This window comes from Schistocerca piceifrons, chromosome 1 (genome assembly GCF_021461385.2).
Source record: "Schistocerca piceifrons isolate TAMUIC-IGC-003096 chromosome 1, iqSchPice1.1, whole genome shotgun sequence".
Classification (NCBI taxonomy): Eukaryota; Metazoa; Arthropoda; class Insecta; order Orthoptera; family Acrididae; genus Schistocerca; species Schistocerca piceifrons.
The window spans coordinates 764,078,162-764,105,275 of NC_060138.1; the positions used below are offsets into that span (position 1 = coordinate 764,078,162).

Here is a 27,114-nt window from a genome sequence, read left to right on the forward strand (position 1 = left end):
GAATTGCCTAGTGAGCAGGAGACTCCAGTTCGATCCCAGACCTTGGTATAAATCTTCACTTGCCACTTCAGCCTATATACATGAAATCGTGTGTATGAGACCAGTAACGTCTCTGAAATTATGTCATTTCAACTGAATAGTGAATGTGACAACCAAGAAAGATTGCATAGGACACCAGTGGTACAATGTGCTATTCCTCTCAACTGTTATCATAGTGTCAGTCCAGTGTAATGTGCCACCGGAAGAAGGAATGGCTTAACAACAAAGACAAGATGATGTATTTGGTGAAGTCCATCATATGATAGCAACATATTACTTTATTGTTCATAATATGGGACGAGGAAATGCTGACAGCCTTCATGTAGAGCATCATTTGCATACATGGGTGAGAGCAGCCTATAAATGTATTGTACATATAGCAATAAGTTTTAGTACATTAGTCTGACTACATGCTGGTCGGGTATGATTTTAATTTATGATATGGCACGTATAGTAAAAGCTCTAAAATTTTGCTTAATGATAAATATATTTGCTGGATTTCTGTGGAGGTGGAGGAGATTAGTTACATATTTTGTAATGTATGGTCAGTGAATCCTTTTTTTGTATACGGGCTTCACATTCTGCATTTCTCTTGTACTAATTTCTAAATTAACAGCAGATGCAATAGGGAGCTGAAGTCCTTGCATTGTAGTTGTACTTGAAAATGTCAGAAGTCAAAGTAGTCTCAGACTCAGGGAATGAGTATTGGAGAGCAGACACAAGAATGCTGCATCATTGTTCTAGGCGAGGTCCAAGTGGAGGCGGTTTGCCATTGCCTTTCTCTGACTTGTTATATAGTGTCAAATGTGCATCTTTGTTGTATCAAAATGTCTATGACAGTACATTGAAAAGCTATGCTGAAAACAGTAAAACTTTGTCATTTAAGTTCACATCTGTTTCTGTTCTTGGTTGCCTAATAACTGCTACTAAAAGCTAGTGGTGTTACGAATTGCACTGAAGTAACAGAAGAGTGATTAGGATATAAATGTATTACAGGAACGTGGGATGATTCATGTCGCTGGTGAAAGGCTAAGTTGTGAAAACTTAGTCATATCTACACACGTAATCTGCAATCTACAGTATGGCGGATAGCCTATTTACAGAAATTAAAAATACATTTCCAAGACATTAACAAAATTATTCATGTGTTAAGGAATGTGGAATTAATCAATACACAAAGAAAATTAGGACAAAGTGACAAGAAGTAAGAATAATCATGACAAAATTGAGCCAAAAACATGTACAGTTACTACAAGAATACTCTTGGTGGTGGGGGAGCAATACAAATGGTTGTTATACATTGTTTTTATGATGCTGAAAAGTGCTGGGAGTAACATCTTCAGAGGTGCGAAGGAAGATATCACACTTTGATTAGAGTGGTGTAGTATTTCATATAAACTAACCATCTTATTGGAGGCTGTGGCTTAGCTTTTGAAAGTGCTTTCTCTTTCATAGCATGCACTTCCAGTATTTTACCACAAGTGAGAGAGTGGTATCACATGGGATGGGTTGAATGAAAGTGGAAAATACGAGGAGTAAGGTGATGTGAGATGTAGAAAGATAGCAACAGACAAGGGGAAATACATATGTAATGACAGCTTTGACAGGGAGAGTAAAAGGGTTGCCTGTAGAGCAGCAGAGGTGCAGTCCAGTGAATCAACTGAATGCAAGATATAAAAATACCTGGTGAAAGTAAAATAGAAAGAGAAAAGTGTACAGGTCCTTAGCGTGTGCTCATCATCTTTTCCCCTTTTTATTACATTTGACAAATGTACTACAAGGGAAAAACTTGTTTTTCAAAAATGTTATTTTTATTTTCAGTGGATGCAGTGGTACAATGGGAATATAGAAAAAGAATTCAACAAGGCCATTTCTTGTGTTTCTGCTGTTCGTCGAATAGTGTCACTTTGTGATATCAGAGGTCAAAGACCAAAATGTAAGTTCATTATAATACAATGTAACTAATTAAAAATAAATGAAGTGACCCACAAACACCGCTAACATTTTATCTGCTTTTTAAAATGGAATTTTAGATTACATATAGTTTTTGGTACTAACTTTTGCCACACTGTTTAACTTCTACATCAGTATTTAGCAAGAAATTAAAAATATTAATTTGGCAGTAAAGTTTTTGGATTTTGTGTGCCCTGTTTGCAGAATTCATGTAGTCACTGTAATTGAGTGCTTTGTTTTTCAGCTGTAAAATAGTGGAAAGAATGACAAAATAATAATTTGCGCTTTAATATTATGAAATAAAATCTCTTAATTTTATAATCTGTGGAAATTGTCTGTTGAACCAAGACTGTATTCTTAACTAACAGTTTTGAGACTATATACTGAGAAAAGTATGTAAAATAGTGTGCATATTTAGTCTTCAAGTAGAAAATGCTGAAATAGGCTGTAAGAATAGTTCATTCAGATAAGTGGTACTCAGGTGGCCTTAGGAGAATCCCAAAGAAAATTAAAATTGTAAGTAAGAAACAATATAATTGTTAATTAAGATAATGTGCATCATATAGCTCATTTAGTTGCCAAGGTTCCGGCTGAAACAGAAGAGCTGTGTTATACAGTATCTGATTCTGATGTTGCCACTATAATCGGAGGAACAAATGACAATCATGAGAACAACAGTCGGGACATAAAACATGGTTTAATAAGCACATACCCAGAGAAATTGCTTATAGCATTCCAGTTGGTTGTGTGTAGATCCAAAAGTAATGAAGATAAACAAATGATTGCACAACTTGTGCTCAAAATTCAAAAACATCACAGTTGGAAAAGAGAGCAAGTTTTGTAGGGAGTGGTACGTGTGTCAAGGATTTCATCTGAGCAACATCAGAAGAACATCTCTCTGAGACTGTGCTCCAACAACAAGCTTCATCTACAGTGAACATAACAGTGTGGAGTAGGAAAACTTGTAGAGTCTTCTGGACAATCAGATCAGTTGATCTACAGATATGATCCAGCAATCACAACACAGTTTAAAATTATCCACCAAAACTTTAGAAGCCTAGGAAATAAGCAGAATGGTCTGGACTCCATAGCATGTATTAATAAACAAAATATGTTAGTTATTACTGAGCAATGATATTCTGAAAAAAGATCACTTCTCAGCCAATAACAATGAGTCTTTGCTCAATTTTGAGTAGGGAGATCAAACCTGATCATGGTGGTTTAATATTTTGCAAAAGGTAGTAGTAGTAGTAGTTAGTGTCATAGATGTAAAGTTATTTCAGTGTTGAGGATGTCATTGAACTTCTGTGCTATAAACTATGTTGAGGCACAGCAGTGTTGCTCCAGGTATCTTGGTTTGGAGAGCCATAGCATATGACGAGGTCACAACTAGTTGTGATTGAGGGAACTGAAAGCACAACAGTACATCATGGACATCCTCTGTTGTCATGTGTTATCTCTTGTGTGACAGTACCATGGTGCCATTTTTCAACAGGACAGTGTTCACCCACACGTCACACATATTCTGTGAAATTCCTGCATGATGTTGAGATACTCCCATGGCCAAGAATATCTCCAGTTCTGTCTTCTATAGAACATGTTTGAGACCAACTCAGATGTCAGTTCTGTCCCATTGCCAGTAACCACTGTATCGTGGACCAGTTAAAACAGTTGTGGGCCAGATTGCCACAGAAGTGAATACAACAGCTTTTACCCTTCCTGACTGAATCGGTACATGTATCTGGGCCGGAAGGAGTGCAACGTAATATTGCTAAGTGAGCTCACATGCGAAATTCTTTGTCAATTTGGTTTGATTGTGTAATCGCTGAAATAAAGTCACATTTAATCTGATCCTATGATGATTCATTTCGCTGCCTCCTCCTCTCCTGGGTGCTTCACTATTTTTGTCACGTAGTTTTATTTTGCCCAGCTTGTGTTATTACAATGTAATACAATTAAATAAATGTATAATCTACTGCATAAAAGCCAAGATTTATCAGGGTCAAGATGTTCCTAATAAGTTACCCATTTTTTTTTACACATTTTATCTGTTCTCTGCAGTTTTTAATGGTTTCTGGTTACAGTGTTATCTCTCCTCATATAGAATATTCAGGCAATGTGTCTCTCTGTATCTGGACAACACCTACTTTAGATACATCCTTGAATTGTTACGCTCTAAAGTACTTCAACTTTAGAGCAGTGTAGGCAGTTTACACCACAAACAAATCAAATAATTCTTTGACTCTTCAACTTACTTTAATTGTGAGGTAAGATGCAGACAGTATAACAAAATTGTTATACATCATTTTTTTTGAATAATACTGTGCAAGTTATTAATTATAATTTATTGTAGTTTCATTAGAGAATTTAAGTTTTTGATTAAGATTCTTGCATGTTGGATCTTAAGTTTTTCAGTCACTGAGTAGTTGTGCAGCATAGAACATTTGTTCCTTTATGTGAGCTTAGAATTTTTAAACTAAAATCATTTAAAAGTAAAAAAAAAAAAAAATAAAATAAAATAAAAAAAATAAAAAAATATCTGAATAGGAAACTTTCACCTGGTTTTTATAGTCTTTTTGGGATGAATAAGATGCTTAAAAAGTTAAGTATTTTACTCCACCCCTCCACCTTTTCTGTCTGTTGCCCTGCTTCTTTTTTCTTTTTTTCTTTCAGAAATTGATAAAGACCCACTCGTCACTTAATCTGTGTATGATTAAAGTACTTATGAGTTGAGAAAAAACTATCCACCAAGCACCAATTGATGTAAACATTTAAACAAGCATAAAATTACTAGTGCCTGGAACCCGGTGCTCCTTTTTCTAGCAGCAAAGTAAAGGATGGTAAGAAAAGTAGTTCAGGAAAGTAGTTCAGGAAAGGTCAGCCAGAATTGCAGTTAAGTGAAAAGCTACTAGACAGGACACAAGAGAGAATGAATATTCAGTAACAGATAATACGTGAAAACCTGAGAACATAGAAGTGGCTGAGAGAGTAATTGGCAAATCAGAGCTGAGTGGAAGAATATAATAAACAAGCCAAAAAGGGGAGGAAACAGAGTGCAGGGAAAAACTGGTACTGACAAGGAGAATTCAAATGGCACACATGGTAAAACAGAGGCAAGCTCACAACTATCGTGTTGCAGATCATGCTCTGTAAATGGGCAGTGTGTGTTACCAGAATATACCGGGTGATCAGAAAGTCAGTATAAATTTGAAAACTTAATAAACCACGGAATAATGTAAATAGAGAGGTAAAAATTGGCACACATGCTTGGAATGACACGAGGTTTTATTAGAACAAAAAGAAAAGTCAGACATGGCGCTGGACAGCAAAACGTCAGTGACTGCGCATGACAATTGTGTATAAAACGAGCTGAAATCAGAGAGAGAATCAGATGCGTCAGAAGTCGCAGCATGTTGACGTTACCTGAAAAGGCGTTTCTAGTGAAACTGTATTATCAGCATGGGGAATGTGCTAGTTCAGTGTTACGATCCTATCATCATAGGAAGGGGATTCGAACGGGTAAAGGTCCATTGACAAAACGCAGCTGTGGCGTGAATGATTTCTAAGTTTGAAGCCACGGGTTGTTTAGACGATAGACCCCATAGTGGCCGACCGAGCACAAGGCGTAATGCTGCTGAGACAGTTCAGGAAGAAATGGAGATTTTAGCTGGTTCGTCTATGCACGGGGAAGTCAGCACTCGTGCAGTCGCATGTCGCACTTAGGCATACCCTATGATGCTATCCGTACAAAATCCACCGGCATCATGAACTGTTACCTGGCGATTTAGTGAAGCGGAGGGCATTTGTGGTGTGGGCATTTCAAAAGATGGCGGAAGACGATGATTGGTTGAGTAACGTGTTGTGGACTGATGAAGCTCATTTCACGCTCTGAGGGTCTGTCAACGCCCACAACTGCAGAATTTGGGCTACCGAAAATCCTAGAACTGTTGTGGAAACTCCATTGCACAACTAGAAAGTCACGGTATGGGTTGGATTTACCATATCTACCGTTATCGGGCCTTTCTTCTTCACGGAAATGCGTCATTCTGGTTTTGTAACTGCTACCATGATGGGTGAGAGGTACGCCGATATGTCCCCAGCCTGGCTGATAAACACCTGCTGGAACATACAATGTTTATGCAGGATGGTGCTCTACCCCATATAGCTAGATGCGTGAAAGATCTCTTGCGCGCGTCGTTTGGTGATGATCGTGTGCTCAGCTGCCACTTTCATCATGCTTGGCCTCCCAGGTCCCCAGACCTCAGCCCGTGCGATTATTGGCTTTGGGGTTACCTGAAGTCGCAAGTGTATCGTGATTGACTGACATCTCTTAGGGATGCTGAAAGACAACATCCGGCACCAATGCCTCACCATAACTCCGGACATGCTTTACAGTGCTGTTCACAACATTATTCCTCGACTACAGCTATTGTTGAGGAATGATGGTGGACATATTGAGCATTTCCTGTAAAGAACATCATCTTTGCTTTGTCTTACTTTGTTGTGCTAATTATTGCTATTCTGATCAGATGAAGTGCCATCTGTCGGACATTTTTTGAACTTTTGTATTTTTTTGGTTACAATAAAACCCCATGTCATTCCAAGCATTTGTGTCAATTTGTACCTCTCTATCTACATTATTCCATGGTTTATTCAGTTTTCAAATTTATACTGACTTTTTGATCACCCGGTACTCTCCACGTGTATTGGAAACTTCCAGTGTACAAGGCTCGATAGTTCTTACAAATTAATTGGTGCTATGACATGACTTGTTTCTCTCTTTGGTGGAACATATCTTGCCAATAACCAGGCTGGTGTAGAAACTGATAGGCAGATGCGTAACATAAATTTTACATTGGGCATGGTTACAAGGGCAAGGAATAAAAACAAAAAGGCAAGAAAATAGTTTCAGAAGGAGTGTAGAATGTCAACAGGATATTGCAGAGATTGTGAGAAAAACAAAAAGTTTTTCTAGGTAGTGTGGGAGAATATTAGTTAGGATGGACCTCATTCCAGAGCATAGTCCTGTGGAAGGAATAGGTTAATGAATTCTAGACTGGGATAGTGCTGAGTAATGTGAGGTACACAGCTTAGCATGTGTTTATGTTCTTCTGTATCCCTATTACAAATATTCATCACTATTCGTCAATATGAAAGGTTGTTTATGGTATTACTGTTTGAATTTTCTCACAATCTGTTTATGATGTTCAGCAGTATGGATTTAGGGCTTTAAGGTCAGATCAGTGGCTCGAAATTGAAAATTAGGTAGTCTGTTGTATATATGGTGAAGATGTGGTAGTTTCTGGAGAGATGGAAAGATGTTATTTTTGAGACATCTAATTCACATTCAGTTATCATACTTGTTCATTTCCTTGTAATCCTTCAGTTCTTACTCTCTAATTCCTCCTGATTTACTTTCACTATGCGCTTCTGTCTTATTACCTAATAGTTCACCTTATGTTGCATCTTCCAAAGAAACTGTGTTCTTTATTATTTTGGTTTTGAAGACATGAGCTTTTTGTGAAATTCTGTTTCCTTGTAAATTAATCCTGTGTCTACTACTCCCCCCCGCCGCTGCTGGCACCACCACCACCACCACCACCACCACCACCACCAGGGGCCTGGGATGTTAGGGTGGGGAAGGGGGCCATTACTGATGAGAGTTTATGCTTTCTGTTCTCCTACATGAGTGTTAAACTCAATTCAGAGTTTTCCAGTTTGCTGAAAAGCTGCCTGAAAGAAATTTTGCCATATGCCATCGCTCCTTGTCTGTATTTTCATGCCATGAATCAAAGCTTATTTCTTAGTTTCTTGAATGCCTGTATCATTGAAGCTACATACTCCACATTTGGCCACTGATAAATTCCTCCCTTCCTACACACAGTAATCTACCCCTCTCCCACAAAATTTGTTGATTATCACTGTCTTTACAGTTAACTCTTTTAATAAGCTTTGAGAGGAGTAAGATTTACGACAAACTTTGTACTCATCATGTAGTTGGCTCCAGTTCTTCACGTCTAGGAGCTAATTCTTGAAGCTGAAATTTTTGACATTATAGGTTTTCGTGGTTCCACTTTGAAGTGATCATGCACTGTATTTTTTACTCAAAATTTTATTCTCTCACATTTTTCTATGTCTCACTGTCTTTACAATTTCCACTTCAACAAAGCTGAAAATTACATTGGCCTTCCAAAAAATAAAAACATGTCCAATCACATCAGAGGCATACCCACTACTACTTCATTCTGTGGTAACAACAATATTCCAAAGGGTTTACAAATTCTCTTGACAAATTAATTTCCACCAATTTATATCATTATTTTATAAATAAATCCAGAAATAAACATAATAATTAGTGTCAGGTTGTGTAATTAATAATAGAAATTTTAAGTGTGCCAAATATTTTGTAATTTCTAATGTTTCTAAAAGAAAAGTAATTTTAACTGTACATTCAGAGCTCGTAGGTATCAATTGTGGCAAAGAAAACAAAGTAATTTCTTTGTATGGATTTTAGCCTGAAATGTAATACATCATGTAAAAAATCATATGAAGTTCTTTTAGAAAAACAGCTGAGATAATATTAACCTATTCAAAATTCGGAAAAATATTTTTGGTATCGATTACTTCTGTTGAGGAAAGGTAATGCTAGAGGAGGGTATCTCCCAACACGCTTTCATATGCGCTCACACTCTCACCCATCCCTCTGCCATAATATGGTATTTGTTTCTGTTTTCCGTTTGGCACATTATTTTTTTCAGTGGCTGTTACTTGTGGCTAATTGTAACGATTTGATTACTTTTTTTTTCAGTATACATTGAGACTTCATCCAATAAGGAGCAAGTAACTTATGAAAAGTTAAAGGATGTTGTGGCTACACTGGGAGACTGTGCAAGTGTCACAGTAGGGATTGCTGTCCCATTAAAACTTCATGAGACCTATCTCAAGGAAAGTCTGAGTCCAGAGTCCTCCATTTTTGTAATTTTAGAGGTACTTGACTGACAGTTACATCTGTATCTTGTACTTCTCAGTCCTGTTTCTTATATGTATGACAGTTTTGCATGAGTTCAATTACTGTAACCATGTGTTTGTTAAAGTTCAAGTTTCCTGCTCAGTTTGCTCTGTGGCATCAGTAACATATAAATGTGGTAAATGAGATTTCACATAAGTGAAATATCATTTCTTTGCTTTTACTGATACAGTGCAACTAAAGTGAAAATTTAGAACTTTAACTATGCTATAAAATTTAAATAAAAAACTTATTTTTGTATAATGTGTATTACATTAGCATTACTTGTTTTGTCTTTTTGAGAAGAGTATACTTTATACTTACTTAACAATGAGTCATTAAATTACACATTTAGAGTTTGCCATTATTATGTAAATGTAAGACCGAAATTTTAATTACAAAATGCAGAAATTGAAATTTCTTGATGTTACAGATATGTTAGATGCCTCTGTTAAACGAGTTAAAGAAAGACTACAGTTCCAAATGTATAGGGTTCAACTCCCAGAAGGTTCTAGTATTGTTGTTGTTGTTGTTGTTGTCCTCAGTCCCGAGACTGGTTTGATGCAGCTCTTCGTGCTAATCTATTCTGTGCAAGCTCCTTCATCTCCCAGTACCTACTGCAACCTACATCCTTCTGAATCGGCTTAGTGTATTCATCTCTTGGTCTCCCTCTACGACTTTTACCCTCCACACTGCCCTACAATACTTAATTTGTCATCCCTTGATGCCTCAGGACATGTCCTACCAACCGATCCCTTCTTCTAGTCAAGTTGTGCCACAAACTTCTCTTCTCCCCAATCCTATTCAATACCTCCTCATTAGTTACGTGATCTACCCATCTAATCTTCAACATTCTTCTGTAGCACCACATTTCTAAAGCTTCAATTCTCTTCTTGTCCAAACTATTTACCGTCCATGTTTCACTTCCATACATGGCTACACTCCATACAAATACTTTCAGAAACGACTTCCTGACACTTAAATCTATACTCGATGTAAACAAATTTGTCTTCTTCAGAAATGCTTCCCTTACCATTGCCAGTCTACATTTTATATCCTCTCTACTTTGAACATCATCAGTTATTTTGCTCCCGTAATAGCAAAACTCCTTTACTACTTTAAGTGCCTCATTTCCTAATCCAATTCCCTCAGCATCACCCGACTTAATTCGACTACATTCCATTATCCTTGTTTTGCTTTTGTTGATGTTCATCTAATATCCTCCTTTCAAGACACTGTCCATTCCGTTCAACTGCTCTTCCAAGTCCTTTGCTGTCTCTGACAGAATTACAATGTCGTCGGCGAACCTCAAAGTTTTTATATCTTCTCCCTGGATTTTAATACCTACTCCGAATTTTTCTTTTGTTTCCTTTACTGCTTGATCAATATACAGATTGAATAACATCGGGGAGAGGCTACAACCCTGTCTCACTCCCTTCCCAACCACTGCTTCCCTTTCATGCCCCTCGACTCTTATAACTGCCATCTGGTTTCTGTACAAATTGTAAATAGCCTTTCGCTCCCTGTATTTTACCCCCTGCCACCTTTAGAATTTGAAAGAGAGTATTCCAGTCAACATTGTCAAAAGCTTTCTCTAAGTCTACAAATGCTAGAAACGTAGGTTTGCCTTTCCTTAATCTTCCTTCTAAGATAAGTCGTAAGGTCAGTATTGCCTCACGTGTTCCAACATTTCTACGGAATCCAAACTGATCTTCCCTGAGGTCGGCTTCTACCAGTTTTTCCATTCGTCTGTAAATAATTCGCGTTAGTATTTTGTAGCTGTGACTTATTAAACTGATAGTTCGGTAATTTTCACATCTGTCAACACCTGCTTTCTTTGGGATTGGAATTATTATATTCTTCTTGAAGTCTGAGGGGTACTTCGCCTGTCTCATACATCTTCCTCACCAGATGGTAGAGTTTTGTCAGGACTGGCTCTCCCAAGGCCGTCAGTAGTTCTAATGGAATGTTGTCTACTCCTGAGACCTTGTTTCGACTCAGGTCTTTCAGTGCTCTGTCAAACTCTTCATGCAGTATCGTATCTCCCATTTCATCTTCATCTACATCCTCTTCCATTTCCATAATATTGTCCTCAAGTACATCGCCCTTGTATAGACCCTCTATATACTCCTTCCACCTTTCTGCTTTCCCCTCTTTGCTTAGAACTGGGTTTCCATCTGAGCTCTTGATATTCATACAAGTGGCTCTCTTTTCTTCAAAGGTCTCTTTAATTTTCCTGTAGGCTGTATCTATCTTACCCCTAGTGAGATAAGCCTCTACATCCTTACATTTGTCCTCTAGCCATCCCTGCTTAGCCATTTTGCATTTCCTGTCGATCTCATTTTTTGAGACATTTGTATTCCTTTTTGCCTGCTTCATTTACTGCATTTTTATATTTTCTCCTTTCATCAATTAAATTCAATATTTCTTCTGTTACCCAAGGATTTCTACTAGCCCTCATCTTTTTACCTACTTGATCTTCTGCTGCCTTCACTACTTCGTCCCTCAGAGCTACCCATTCGTCTTCTACTGTATTTCTTTCCCCCATTCCTGTCAATTGTTCCCTTACGCTCTCACTGAAACTCTGTACAACCTCAGGTTTAGTCAGTTTATCCAGGTCCCATCTCCTTAAATTCCCACCTTTTTGCAGTTTCTTCAGTTTTAATCTACAGTTCATAACCAATAGATTGTGGTCAGAGTCCACATCTGCCCCTGGAAATGTCTTACAATTTAAAACCTGGTTCCTAAATCTCTGTCTTACCATTATATAATCTGTCTGATACCTTTTAGTATCTCCAGGATTCTTCCATGTATACAACCTTCTTTTATGATTCTTGAACCAAGTGTTAGCTATGATTAAGTTATGTTCTGTGCAAAATTCTACCAGACAGCTCCCTCTTTCATTTCTTACCCCCAATCCATATTCACCCACTATGTTTCCTTCTCTCCCTTTTCCTACTGTCGAATTCCAGTCACCCATGACTATTAAATTTTTGTCTCCCTTCACTACCTGAATAATTTCTTTTATCTCATCATACATTTCTTCAATGTCTTCGTCATCTGCAGAGCTAGTTGGCATATAAACTTGTACTACTGTAGGAGGCGTGGGCTTCATGTCTATCTTGGCCACAATAATGCGTTCACTATGCTGTTTGTAGTAGCTTACCCGCACTCCTATATTTTTATTCATTATTAAACCTACTCCTGCATTACCCCTATTTGATTTTGTATTTATAACCCTGTATTCACCTGACCAGAAGTCTTGTTCCTCCTGCCACCGAACTTCACTAATTCCCACTGTATCTAACTTTAACCTATCCATTTCCCTTTTTAAATTTTCTAACCTACCTGCCCGATTAAGGGATCTGACATTCCATGCTCCGATCCGTAGAATGCCAGTTTTCTTTCTCCTGATAACGACATCCTCCTGAATAGTCCCCGCCCGGAGATCCGAATGGGGGACTATTTTACCTCTGGAATATTTTACCCAAGAGGACGCCATCATCATTTAACCATACAGTAAAGCTGCATGCCCTCGGGAAAAATTACAGTTGTAGTTTTCCCTTGCTTTCAGCCGTTCGCAGTACAACAACAGCAAGGCCGTTTTGGTTTGTGTTACAAGGCCAGATCAGTCAATCATCCAGACTGTTGCCCCTGCAACTACTGAAAAGACTGCTGCCCCTCTTCAGGAACCACATGTTTGTCTGGCCTCTCAACAGATACCCCTCCGTTGTGATTGCACCTACGGTACGGCTATCTGTATCGTTGAGGCACGCAAGCCTCCCCACCAACGGCGAGGTCCATGGTTCATGGGGGTGGGGGGCTAGTATTGATGTGAATTTTAAAACTTTCCCGGCGAATTGACTGTCCAAACAAATTTCGGGCTTGCAGCCGGTCGTCGTTCAATACCTCGCACGATATTTCAACTGGGCACCTGCCAGTCATCTTCAGGTGAGCGATCGTAGACTGGCGAAAATGTCCTCCGTTCCGCAATATACAGTGCACTGTAACTATTCTGTGCATGTGTCGAAAACTTGATAGATGGACAACACTGCCTGCCAGCAGCGCCATCCCAGGTGGAATAGCGGAACTCTCTGCATTGCTGTTTGCCACCACCGTTGGCACACTCTGTCGTTTTCAATTTGAGCAAATTGGGGAGATGATGGGATTCCATGCACTGTCCAGTTGGTAGCCGCTGTCACGTTTCAATAGATTTTCCGCCAGGCATATTTTTACGGATTCTTTAATAATGGAATCCCAGAAAGATGTTGCTGTGTACAAAATCATTGTTTTCTCATATTCCATTGAATGTCCAGTGGAAATACAATGTTCAGCAATAGCGAACTTGCTTGGCTGCAAAAGGCGGGTGTAACATTGATGTTCAGTGCAGCGTTCTTTCACGGTATATAAGCCATACCACATTGGCATGGTATCTTGTAAATTCTGGCCTTTCATAATAACAGATTGTCCTTTACTGATCCCACAAGGCCCGGAATCTTCGATGGTGGGTCGAAAACCACTTTTACCTGAAATTTTCAGAGGGTTCTTGCTATTTTAAATGGAGTGTTGCCACGAAAGGAAGGAAAGCTAAAGATTGTTCCGGCATGTTCTCCTCTATACCCACTTCCTGCTTCTTAGTTTTAACTGTTAGTGCCCTGTTAATCTGCCAGATAGAATACCTATTTTCGTTGAATACTGTCTTCAGATGGGCGAGTTCTTGAGGTAAGCTTTCTAGATCTGAAACAGTATGAGCTCTATGAACAAGTGTTTTAAGCACACTCATGGTTTGTGATGGGTGATGGCAACTCGATGTTTGCAGGTACAAATCAGTATGAGTGGGCTTCCGATATACTGAATGCCCTAGGGAACCATCATTCTTCCTTCGAACCAGGACATCCAAGAAAGGCAAACAACCATCTTTCTCTATTTCCATGGTGAACCAGATGTTGCTATGAATGGAGATGAGGTGATGTAGAAACTCCATTAATTTGTCTTCTCCATGAGGCCACACAATAAAGGTATCACCCACATACCTCCAAAAAACTGTTGGTTTCAGGGCAGCTGATTCAAGCGCTCTCTCCTGAAAATCTTCCATAAAAAGGTTGACGACCAAGGGAGACAGTCTGTTCAAAATATTCTTGATTAAACATAAAATAAGTTGAGGAAAGAGCGTGCCTAAACAAAGCAGTGATATCAACAGGAAACATGTTACCAATCAGTGTCAAAGAATCTGCAAGAGGAACTTTTGTAAAAAGTGAGACCGCATCAAAACTTACTAGAAGGTCTACACTGCTAAGATGAAGAGCCCCCAGTCTATTGATAAAATCAGCTGAGTGCTCACATCAGCAAGTGCTCACATCACATACGAAACTCAGCTGAGTGAGTCACAAATTTCAAGTTTTATGGTTCGATTACATATACATTTATCTAACTTTTTTTATAACAAACCAAATATTTATTTTGTGAATATTTGCTAAGTGCTTAATGTCTATGTTTTTACAACAAAGTGCACTTTAATGATACAGTACACAGACTTACCTGTGATCCCCACTTCATATCTACCGAGCTGCTTCTTGTGTGACGTGCAGTTGCTTTGCATCACCTGTATAAATGTAATATTGCAGTGTTTTCTGCTGTAGTACTTCTTTATTTTAGGATATGTTTTTCATAATTGTTGCTTAGGTTTGTACAAATTATGTTGTGATAATAATATACTAATTGATGGCCAAAATTAACAGAAATAAGTTGTGTGAAATTATCTTCAATGCAAGGTTGACTGGATGAAAGAATGTACAGGGCTATTACAAATGATTGAAGCGATTTCATAAATTCACTGTTGCTCCATTCATTGACATATGGTCACGACACACTACGGATACGTAGAAAAACTCATAAAATTTTGTTCGGCTGAAGCTACACTTCAGGTTTCTGGCGCCAGAGCGCTCGAGAGCGCAGTGAGACAAAATGGCGACAGGAACCGAGAAAGTGTATGTCGTGCTTGAAATGCACTCACATCAGTCAGTCATAACAGTGCAACGACATTTCAGGACGAAGTTCAACAAAGATCCACCAACTGCTAACTCCATTCGGTGATGGTATGCGCAGTTTAAAGCTTCTGGATGCCTCTGAGGGGAAAACTGATGGATCGGTCGTGGTGGAGATCATGATCACCAATTCATGTCATGGCCTCCATGCTCTCCCGACTTAACCCCATGCGATTTCTTTCTGTGGGGTTATGTGAAAGATTCAGTGTTTAAACCTTGTCTACCAAGAAACGTCCCAGAACTGCGAGCTCGCTTCAACGATGCTTTCGAATTCATTGATGGGGACATGCTGCACCGAGTGTGGGAGGGAGGAACTTGATTATCGGCTTGATGTCTGCCGAATCACTAAAGGGGCACATATCGAACATTTGTGAATGCCTAAAAAAACTTTTTGAGTTTTTGTATGTGTGTGCAAAGCATTGTGAAAATATCTCAAATAATAAAGTTATTGTAGAGATGTGAAATCGCTTCAGTCATTTGTAATAACCCTGTATATTTGTTAATATCATCAGTGTGTAAGAATCCAGGTCAGTATACACCATATACCCATGTGTTGTTACAGAATGGTAATCCTAAGGGTGATATTCTTCACACTATGTTTAGGAAATATTGGTTTAATTCCTCCTAGCCTTCCACTTCAGATGAAAAAACAGGTATTGCCATACTGCTCCTTTTTCACACTAGCAACATCCAGGCAGCTTGTCAACAACATCACAGTTCATCCATTAAATTGCAATATTGTCTTTGGTGTGCACCAGATGAATGTACAGTGAGAATCACACTCTACTCTAAATTAGTACGCATCCATATACAGGACACTGTGCTCCTGGGCAAGACACCAAACCTGCCGATACATGCGTTGCACTTGTGTGACGAGGAATGTCTGTGGCACGCAGCCACATGTAATGTTGCCCAAATATATTTACTTGCAATCCCATTACTGTGTATCGCTAATGCTGTATAATCCCTCCCCCCCCCCCCTCCCCCTGCCCCCACACACACAGTGAGTTCTTGCACGGAGGAGTATATATCAAACAAGAGATTGCTTCAGGGATATGGTGACATTTTCAGTGGAAAAGCTCAGACAATTGGAGTATTTTGATGGCTACATCTAAAAATCTTTTAACATCTATACTTAAAGTTATTAACCATCCTAGTCAATATTTTTCTAAGTGTATGTTTATGACTTCAACCACTTTGTTGCAGAAAACCCAAATAACTGAAAAAATGTGGCTTCATATAAACAAAAAGCAAAAGAAACTTGCATCAGAATTACAGAAAATGCAGGCAGTTGTTTCAGCAGATGGTTATAAAAGCAAGGCAGCACTTGTAGTGCAGGAACAACATGCTGAAAAGGTAATTCATTTTCATTTTTGTGCATGAGTCTGCCAATGTAATTTCAGATATATAGGTAACATTAGTTTCCATGTAATTGAATGCCATTGTTAATAATTTGTAATTTGTGTGTGTGTGTGTGTGTGTGTGTGTGTGTGTGTGTGTGTGTGTGTGTGTGTGTGGTCCAGACTAATCGTGTAGTATGGCACTTATTGCTTTAATGTTTGCAAAGATAGTAGTCTTGGTATCTGGTAAAAGTTGGATTAATACATGCATTTGTTTTATCATCACTCCTATCCACATTCGTATTTGGTATTTATTGTGATGTATTATGACATCGTTAAGTTAACGTAAATGTTTGATCACTGTTTTGTTTCTGGCATGAAGTAATAGATTGACATCTCCCCTCCAGTAACAAATCAATGCACAAAATTAGAGGAATCTTATTAAGACATTGGCAGAATGCAAGTGTCTACTAATTATGACTGTGTCATAGAATGTGATTGGGACTGTAATAAATGAAAGTTGACAATGTGTCAATCAAAGGAATGTCATTACCTTGTATCTTCAGATGATGTTTTCTCTACTTTGTCACGTAGTCGCATACCATCCCTGTTTATTTGGTAGATGGTACCAGCTAGACATTTCTTGTGTGTCAGACTGGAGCTCCAATCCTGAACCTTGCCTTTCGTGTGCAGTGCTCTTTCTGACTAAGCTATCTGAGCTTGCTTGATTCACAGTATGCCTTCACAGCTTCAGTTCTTCAAGAATGTGTTCCATTTTGGGAAAATCATTGCTTGTTAAATGCAAGAGTCTGTATGTGAACTGTAGCTCAGCACGCAGTTTCAGTTTGTCCAGAAGTTTCACTACAGTGTCAGACTCTTTATGATCAGTGAAATACAGTGCCTGACAAACAAGTGAAGTACTGATAAAACTGCCCCCCCCCCCCCCCACGCTCCCCGCTCCACACACACACACACACACACACACACACACACACACACACACACACAGTCAGCAGGTAAGTAAATGATTAGAGTTGGAACTCTCTGTTATGGGTAGAATAGACACCAGAGTGCATTAGTCTTGTTTACATTTGGTGTTGTTATCAGGTCTGGTAGGGAATACATTGAGTTGACATTTGTCACGGGATAGTGATATGAACAAATCCAGATGGCAGTAGTATCGTGTACATTAGTTATAAAAGGACAATGCATTGGTGGAGCTATCATTTATATTCAGGTGATTCATGATAAAAGGTTTCCAATGTGATTATGACTGCATGATGAGAATGAAGACTTTGGATGTGGAATAGTAGATGGAGCTAGATGCACAGGGCATTCCATTTCAGAAATTGTTAGGGAATTCAGTATTCTGGGATCCACAGGGTCAAGAGTGTGCCGAGAATACGAAATTCTGGCATCACCTCTCAGCATGGACAACACAGTGGTTGACACTTCACTTGAGAGCAGCAGCATTTGCACGTAGTTGTCACTGCTAATAGACAAGCAACACTGCATGACATAACTGCAGAAGTTAATGTGGGATGTATGATGCACGTACCTGTTAGGACAGTGTGGCAAAATTTGCTGTTAATGGTCTATGGCAGAGGTGATAGATGTGAGTGCCTTTGCTAATGGCATGACATTGCCTGCAGTGCCTCTCCTGGGCCCATGGTCATATCGGTTGGCCCTAGACAACTGGAAAACTATGGCCTAGTCAGATGAGTCCCAATTTCAGTTGGTAAGAGCCGATGGTAGGGTTAGAGTGTGGTGCAGGCCGCATGAAGCCACTTACCCAAGTTTTCTGTCACACACTGCGCAAACTAGTGGTAGCGGTGGCTCCATTGAGATGTGGGTTGTATTTACATTGAATGGACTGCCCTCTGGTCCTACTGAACTGATCATTGACTGAAAATGGTTACATTCTTGTACTTGGAGACCATTTGCAGCCATTCATGGACTTCATGTTCCCAAATAACAATGGAATTTTTACGGATGACAATGCACCTTGTCACAAGACTACAATTGTTTGTGATTGGCTTGAAGATCATTCTGGGTAATTTGCACAAATGATGTGGCCAACTAGATCACTCAACATGAATCTCATCGAACATTTATGAGACAGTTGAGAGGTCAGTTTGTGCACAAAATCCTGCACTGGCAACACTTTTCCAATTATGGATGACTATGGAGGCAGTGTGGCTCAGTATTTCTGCAGGGGACTTTGAATGACTTGTTGAATCCGTGCCCTGTTGAGTTACTGGTCGAAAAGAGGTCTGACTTGATGTTAGGAGGCGTCTCATGACTTTTGTCATCTCAGCTTATCAGGTTTGTGAACAGTCACAGATGAGTGATCACTGTGAAGGACACAGGCTGCATCCTCACATGAGACACAGTTTGAAAGGGACCTCATTTTTGGTCACCATTTGGCTGGCTGGTCAAATAGTGCAGTATCTAAATTTGTGGGACATTCTGGTGTGATAGTGGCCCAGTATTGGACTGCATAGGAATGCGACAGGTGGCATATTTTTTATCAAAATTTCAATTGACCACATCTGCCCATCACAAGGGAGGATCACTCTATTGTGCACCACACACGTTGTAACCCCTTGACATCTGCACCTGCTATTTCAGAGGTGAAAGAATAGCAACAGCCAGACTAGGCAATTACAGTCACACATCTAGGCTACCCTTAACACAACAACACAAATGGCTGCATTTAGAGTGCTAATGTGCCAAGGAAGCATGGACTGCTGATGAATGGCACTGCATTGTGTTCAGTGATGAATTGCGGTTCTGCACTGCCCTGGATGACCATCATCAATGAGTAAGGTGGCGACCTGCAGAGAAACACAGTAGTGTTAGTCCTCGTATCATGGTGTTGGGTGGCCATCGAGTATCACTTCAGGTCGTGGTGGGTAATGATTGAGGGAACTCTGATGGCACAATGGTACAAACAGATATCTAGCATCCTCGTGTTACCTTTTATGTGACATGATCATGGTGCCATCTTTCAACAGAACAGTGCTGATCCACATATGGCACGTGATGCTGTGAACTGTCTGTGTGATGTTGAGGTACTCTGATTGCCAGTAAGTTCCCCAGATCTGTCACCAGTAGAACGCATGTGGGACCAGTTTGGATGTCAGCTCCATTCAGTAGCACTTTCAGGGATATGAAGGACCACTTGCAACAGTTGTGGGCCAGCTTGTTGCAGGAAAATGGCTTTATAACACCTTTCCAAATTGAAACAGTGCACAAATCCAGGTCAGAGGGATACTAATGAGTGGGCTCATACTGCCAAATTCTTTGCCAATTTGACTTGATTTTGTAATCAGTGAAATAACAGCACATACCCTTTCAACCTGTGTAGTTTTATTTTGTTTCCTCCTCCCCTTCCAGGTACTTTCTTTGCCATGCAGAGCATTTGTGGCATGGAACAGACATCTGCTTACATACTGCCAAATGAGAAATAATTGGAGCAGTTCGGACAGACCTTATCCTTTTGCTGTTTAGATTAGATTAGATTAGATTTACTTTCATTCCAATTGATCCGTAGTGAGGAGGTCCTCCTGGATGTGGAACATGTCAGAAAAACAACAATACCTGACAAATATTTACAACTAAAACAAATAAGCTAATGTACCATTGCACAGGTCCCAAGTGGAATGATCGTCATTTTTAATGAACACTAAGAGTCATTTTACAAATACTAATGCACTGAATTTAAAATAAAAAACGTTTTTTATTTATTTATAAGGTAATAAACATGTAATACAACTACTGTAATACTTATTTACAATGAACACATTACTGCACTGAAATGGTGCAGAAGTTAGATTATACTAACACACACACACACACACACACACACACACACACACACACACACACACACACACACACAAATTTTCAGTGAACACATTACTGCACTGAAATTGTGCAGAAGTTATGTTGTACTTATATACAAATCAGTTGGTTTTACTAAGAAATTCATCAATGGAGTAGAAGGAGTTGGCCACCAATAAATCCTCTAGGCTTCTCTTAAACTGAATTTCATTGGTTGTTAAGCTTTTTATGGCTGCTGGCAAGTTATTGAAAATGTGTGTTCCTGAATAATGCACACCTTTTTGTACAAGACTAAGTGACTTTAAATTCTTGTGAAGATTATTCTTATTTCTAGTATTGATTCCATGAATTGAGCTGTTGGTTTGAAAAAGTGATATATTTTTAATGACAAATTTCATTAAGGAATAAATATACTGGGAAGCTGTAGTTAGTATCCCTAGTTCCCTAAACAGGCTTCTGCAGGATGTTCTTGAGTTCACACCACATATAATTCTTACTGCACGTTTTTGTGCCCGGAAAACTTTAGCTTGGCTTGATGAATTACCCCAAAAAATAATCCCATATGACATTATGGAATGAAAGTAAGCATAGTATGCCAGCTTTTTCATTTTTATATCCCCTACGTCTGACAAAATTCGCATTGCAAACAGAGATTTGTTAAGACGCTTCAGCAGTTCTGTGGTGTGCTCCTCCCAATTGAATTTATTATCAAGCTGTAATCCCAAGAATTTAACACTGTCCACTTCTTCTATCTTCTTGTCATCATATGTTAGACACATACTCTTGGGACACCCCTTACAAGTTCTGAACTGCATGTAGTGTGTTTTTTCAAAGTTTAGTGACAAAGAATTGGCTAGGAACCAGTGATTAATGTCCACAAATATTTTATTGGCTGATCTTTCTAAGACTACACTTGATTTGCTATTTATTGCAATGTTTGTATCATCGGCAAACAAAACAAACTTGGCATCTGGTAATGTTACTGATGAAAGGTCATTGATATACACAAGAAAAAGTAAGGGCCCCAAAATGGAACCTTGTGGGACCCCACATGTAATTAGTTCCCAGTTGGATGATGCCTGATAGACATGTATCAAGCTCTTTCCTAATAACACCCTTTGTTTCCTGCCAGAGATATAAGATTTGAACCATTTTGCAGCATTTCCTGTTACACTATAATATTCTAGTTTACTTAAAAGGATATTGTGATTTACACAGTCAAATGCCTTTGATAGATCACAAAATATACCAGTTGCCTGCAATTTTTTGTCTAATGAATTAAGCACATTTTCACTGTAAGTGAAGATAGCCTTCTCAATATCAGAACCTTTTAGAAATCCAAACTGTGACTTTGACAGTATGTTATTTGAGATAAGATGGTTATAAAGACGACGGTACATTACTTTTTCGAAAATTTTTGAGAATGCTGGTAACAGTGAAATTGGACGGAAATTTGATGCTATTTCTTTATCTCCCTTCTTAAACAGTGGCTTAACTTCAGCATATTTCAGCCATTCAGGAAATATTCCACTGATAAACGACTGGTTACACAGATAGCTTAATATGTTACTTAGCTCAGAATCACATTCTTTAATTAACTTTGTTGATATTTCATCATACCCACTAGATGTTTTTGATTTTAAAGATTTTATGATGGACATTATTTCTGTTGGGGTAGTGAGGGTCAAATTCATATTATGGAAATTACTTGAAATGTCTGGTCTAAGGTAATCCATAGCAGCATCTACCGAACCTGACAACCCCATCTTTTCAGTAACAGTTATAAAATGTTTGTTAAAAAGTTCTGCAACACTATACACATCTGTCACCAATGTATCATTTACTCTTAATGCTATTTGTTCCTCTTCATGTCTGGTCCTACCGGTCTCCTCCTTCACTATATCCCATATTGTCTTTATTTTGTTATCTGATTTGACTATCTTTTCCTTGTAATATATTTGCTTTGACATCCATATTACAGTCTTTAATATTTTGCAGTATTTCTTATAATGTGCTATAGCATCAACATTGGAAATGTTTCGGATTGACAGATACAGTTTTCTTTTTGTTTTACAAGATACCCTTATTCCTCGAGTAATCCATGGCTTCTTTGTAGATTTTCCTCTAACCTTGGTAAGTTTTGGGGGAAAGCAGTGTTCAAATAAGGTAAGCACTTTATTAGCAAAAATGTTATATTTTTCATTCATGCCATGAGCACTGTAAACATCAGTCCAGTGAATGTCTCTGAGGAGTGTCCTAAAATAATCAATTTTTGGCTTACTGATTACCCTCTTGAGCTCAGATTTAACAGATTTTATATCCTGTTCAGTATTAACATTTAACAGAAGGAACTGCATGTCATGGTCTGAGAGGCCATTGGCTATTGGTTTTGTAATATAATTTTGTTCATTGGACTTTTCTATAAAGATATTATCAATGGCTGTTTGTGAGCAAGTGGCTATCCTAGTGGGGAACTTTACTGTGGGAATTAAGTTGAATGATAGTGTTACTAACTCAAATAAGTTCTTATTCGGAGAGTCTTTAAGGAAATCTACATTGAAATCACCAGCAACCACTATTTCTTTGTTTTTGGTTATTAAATGGGCCAGTACAGCTTCAAGGTGGTTTACAAACAGATTAAAGTTACCTGCAGGTGCTCGATATACACTTAATATTATGAAAGATTTTTTGTGAAAATCTAATTCTGTTGCACATGCTTCCATATGCTGTTCTAGGCAAAATTTATGAATGTCTATGTTCTTAAATTTATGACAGTTCCTAATGAATGTGGCAACTCCTCCTTTCTCCATTTCTGATCTACAAAAGTGAGATGCTAACCTAAACCCTGTAACACTTAAAAGTTCTATACCAGTGGTCACATGATGTTCAGAGAGGCAGATTATGTCAGCTGGGTTTGAAGACTCTAATTCATCTATGCATATAGTTAATTCATTAATTTTATTTCTCAGTCCTCGAATATTTTGATGCAATAAAGATAGCTGACATTTCACATTGTCTGAGTTAAAATTGGGTGGAGTTAAAATATCTGCTGACAGTTGAAAATTCTTAACCAATGGCTGTTTATGCTGATGTAATAAGCTGGAATTATGTTTTTTGATTTCTTTTTCAAACTGAAGGTTTGTCTCAGTTCTAACCTCTCTTAAAATTTGCTTTCTTTCTGTCCTCCCTACCCTAAAAAAGGGTCTTTTCTGAATCCTATAACCACTGGTATTTTACCACTCATGACAGTGCCTCCCCCCTTTAACTTTCCTGCTATTTCCCCAGCCAATTTACCCTTCCCCTTCCTGTTGAGGTGAAGGCCATGCCTAGTATAATCCCACCTACTGAGAGAATCAACATGAACCACACCAATGTGTGACCCCGCACCCGACATGAGCAGCCGTTCCAGCTCCAAATTAACTCTCTTGACAGAAGAGTTCAAATGAGGTCGGTCATGGCGCCCAAGAACAGATACAAACTCAACACTAGTATGCTTCGATGCTGATGCAATCTTCGCCAGGTCACACTCTATATTGTACCCAGGATTTCTGTCAATACTGTTACCTGCCCCACCCACTATAACCACGGTGTCTTCCTTAGTGAAATCTTTGCAAAGTGATCCTAAATCCTCTGTCACCTGCTCCAGACCAGCACTAGGTTTAAAAAAATTGGTGACCTGGTATTCTGATCCTAGTTCATCCTGCAAGAGTTGGCCAACACCTCTTCCATGGGAACTACCTAACAACAACACTTTCTTTCTCTTTTCTGATTTCCCTACATTCATACTTTTCAATCTGCTGCTGAAAGTTTGTTGTGCCCTGTCTACACCTGCAACTGCTTGAGGCTCACCAGCTTCTAACTGAAGCAACAGGTCAAATCTATTTTCCACATTCACCATAAAGCTGTCAGACAAAGTTCTAGGCCTGTTCCTCCTGTTGCCTGTTGCCACTTCCCACCTCTCTTTACCCTTCTCCCTCCTTAACCTGTCAAGATCTCCCCTGGCCTTGTCTAATTCAGCCTGAAGGGCAGCAATTTTCCCCTCCTGTTCCAGTATCTTCCTATCTCTACTACAAATCCTACAAAACCACTGATGAGTCTCATTTACTTCCCCTATTCCCACGCCACTACAGTCACCCACATGGAAAAAACTACAGCACCCATCACACCAAAGCCTCGACCTAACAATTCTACGGCAAGTCAAGCACTTTTCACTCATGATAAACGTAATAGTTGATTAAGAATAAGTCAGTTAAATTACAGATAAATACGAAAATATGGTTACACAAATTTGGCCTATACGCAACTGTGTGTAAACAAAAACAAAAGTGCAAAGTTTCTGAAACAACAAGTTAAACTTTACGCTACTTTCCGGAAATGCTAGTTAAATAATGAAGAGGTAAGCTAAGTTAAATTGCTGGAGAGAGCAAGGAACAACTAAGCGAAATTCTATAGATTTGCTGCAGCAGAACGTAAACAAAAAATACGACTGTACGGTCTTTTCGCGTTTTCTGCTATATTACGTAAAGAAAAGTGAAACCTTTAATGGTACACTTAAACGGCACACTAATACACTTATTTACCACGTAATCAGTACTAATCTATATGTTTTATAATCTAAAATAACTTATCTTTACGAGAACACCAAAACTCGCGCTAGTCGCCTGGCTGCAGGGCTGTGTTCCATGTTTACCTCAGTGGAGAATTTTTGAAAATTTCAAAACCTACAAATTTACTGTGATTGACTGTTAAACAGAATTGCCAAAATGAAGTATGACCACTGAAATCAAGTATTTGTGTTGAAGAAGATTAGTAATTTGTTACCATCCTTTTAATCTGAAATGAAGTGTGAAATTCTTCTCTTGTTTGTGCCTACTTTTTTGTAGTGCTCATACTCTGCTTAATGTGCACTTTCATAAGCAAATTTGTGGCTCATATAGCACTGCAATTTTTGAATTTTTTTTTTTTTTCATTGCTTGCTAAGTAAGCTTATTCACCCTCATGTTCTTTTTATTTCATTTCACAGATCAAAGACTTGGAATCAAAACTTACAACACTGCAACAAATACACAGATCATTGGGTAAGGTCACATCTGAATGGCATGATGTGCAAAAATAAAGTAGCATGTATATTATTTTTATTTTGTACAATAAATCAACTAATTTAGGTATACCCTGTTTCCACTGTGTTTTTTTTTTGCCTTGGGATGTGTGAAATATGCAATTCCCTTAAGAAGATCCAAAATATTCACCAACTGCTAGTATTTCTCACATATTAGTAGCTGTCTGAATGTGCTACTGTTAATACTTTAGTGGTATTTAAATCAAGGAAGATGTGAATTATCAGTTATTTTAAAATAGGTAATATGTGAATAGGTTCTGTTTTACTGAAAAAGAGTTTGTAAACTGAAAATTCATGACAAACTTTATAGGAAGACTCCTGGGAAAATCTCAGGAGGATGTTTAGTTAAGCATGAATTAAACATGCATTTCTTGATTAAAATTTTCATTGTCAGAATCTTTTCTGATTATGGTTTTCATGGTGAGTTGAACCTATGTGCCAGACTGAGATATGCACCTTTACTTTTCACAGCCAGAACTGCAAAAATAAAGCTACACAAATTCCCCATGCATCCTTACTCAAAACCTTAATCCAGCAGATCCTGTTTTGTGCAACTTGTGTGGTTACATTGCCCTGTATGAACTTCAGGGAAGAAAGCCAAGAATCACAAACCACTGAAGTTCTGAGCTGCTTGGATTGTAACAAATTTTTGTATGACTGGGTTAATAGTGTTGCATGCAAAATGCAAACTCATACATTAGAATCGTGATGTGGCATAGTTCGAAATTATCTAGCAGTTGTAAAAAATAGTTTTCATTTCCTTTTTAAGAATTTAAATAATGTCCATTTTGTGGCAAGTAAAGACTGGGTGCCTGATTGGGTCTTGTCGCAGGATTTCTGTGTTCATGTACTATGCTATCCCAGCTGAGCCATCTGTCCACACCTAATAAAACTATCTCATGTCAGTAATTATCTGAGGCTGTGGTCAAGTTAAAATCTAAATTGTTTGTTAACTCCCTGCTGTATTAACCACATAACATGATGCGAGAACCTTTGTAGAATTAAGAGTTTGGAGAGTAACTAGTGGTAAGTTTACTTTGAGTCAGTGTATGAGATCCCAACAGATGTTCTTCTTGAAAGAGTACTTCCTGTAAAAGACAAGTGTCCAGCTTCAAAGACAGCCAGTTGTGCTACTATCTAATTACAAATGTCTGGCACTCTGCTAAAGAGTGAAACATGTCTCCAGAACTGAATTGTTGACCACATTTTACGCGATTAGTTACAGGATTTGGACACACATTTATTCGAAGTCCAGGAGAGTAGGTAGTGATTACAAGGCACTCTCATCATTATTAGTCATACTTTTGAGGGATTGTTATTATTATTATTATTATTACTGTTTGTTGTCACTCTTCAGTTTTAGGACTGCTCTTAAGTCTCAAGTGGATGCAAGGTTACTATATGCTAGATTTTCTGCATGCTTATAGAACCTGATTGATATCAAGTTTCATAGAGACCAGTGTTCCAGTGTTTATTTGCTGACAATGTGTGTGTCTCTAGAAAACTGCATGCATGAAACCAGGCACACTATCAGAACATAAATGTTGCTATCAAGAAAATGTTGTATCATATATGAAATCATTATTTGTCATCTTCAAATGGCACATAGAGTGCAACTGAACCTCTTTCAACAAATAGAGAAAGGATGTAACTAACGAAATATTAGAGTACTTGTTGCAGGCAGTTAGGAACATTGTCCCATAACACCATATAATTGTACTCCTATTGGTGCTCCAGCTGTGCTTGTTGTCTATAAGTTATTAAATT

At 38.5% G+C, this 27,114-nt stretch overlaps 1 protein-coding gene across 2 annotated transcripts in view; it reads left to right on the forward strand.

Annotated features, from left to right (window-relative positions):
- LOC124788533 (valine--tRNA ligase-like) overlaps positions 1-25,405 on the forward strand; it is a 137,283-nt gene extending 111,878 nt beyond the window's left edge. The window contains exons 15-18 of one of the 2 annotated variants that reach the window (XM_047255806.1): positions 1,861-1,975; positions 8,801-8,979; positions 16,249-16,398; positions 25,252-25,405. In XM_047255806.1, the coding sequence (XP_047111762.1) occupies positions 1,861-1,975; positions 8,801-8,979; positions 16,249-16,398; positions 25,252-25,344 (537 nt within the window). In that variant the 3' untranslated portion in view covers positions 25,345-25,405. Of the gene's footprint in view, positions 1-1,860; positions 1,976-8,800; positions 8,980-13,817; positions 13,986-16,248; positions 16,399-25,251 lie in introns of those variants that run through there. The other variant, XM_047255814.1, reaches the window with a different exon arrangement.
- The last annotated feature ends 1,709 nt before the right edge of the window (positions 25,406-27,114 follow it).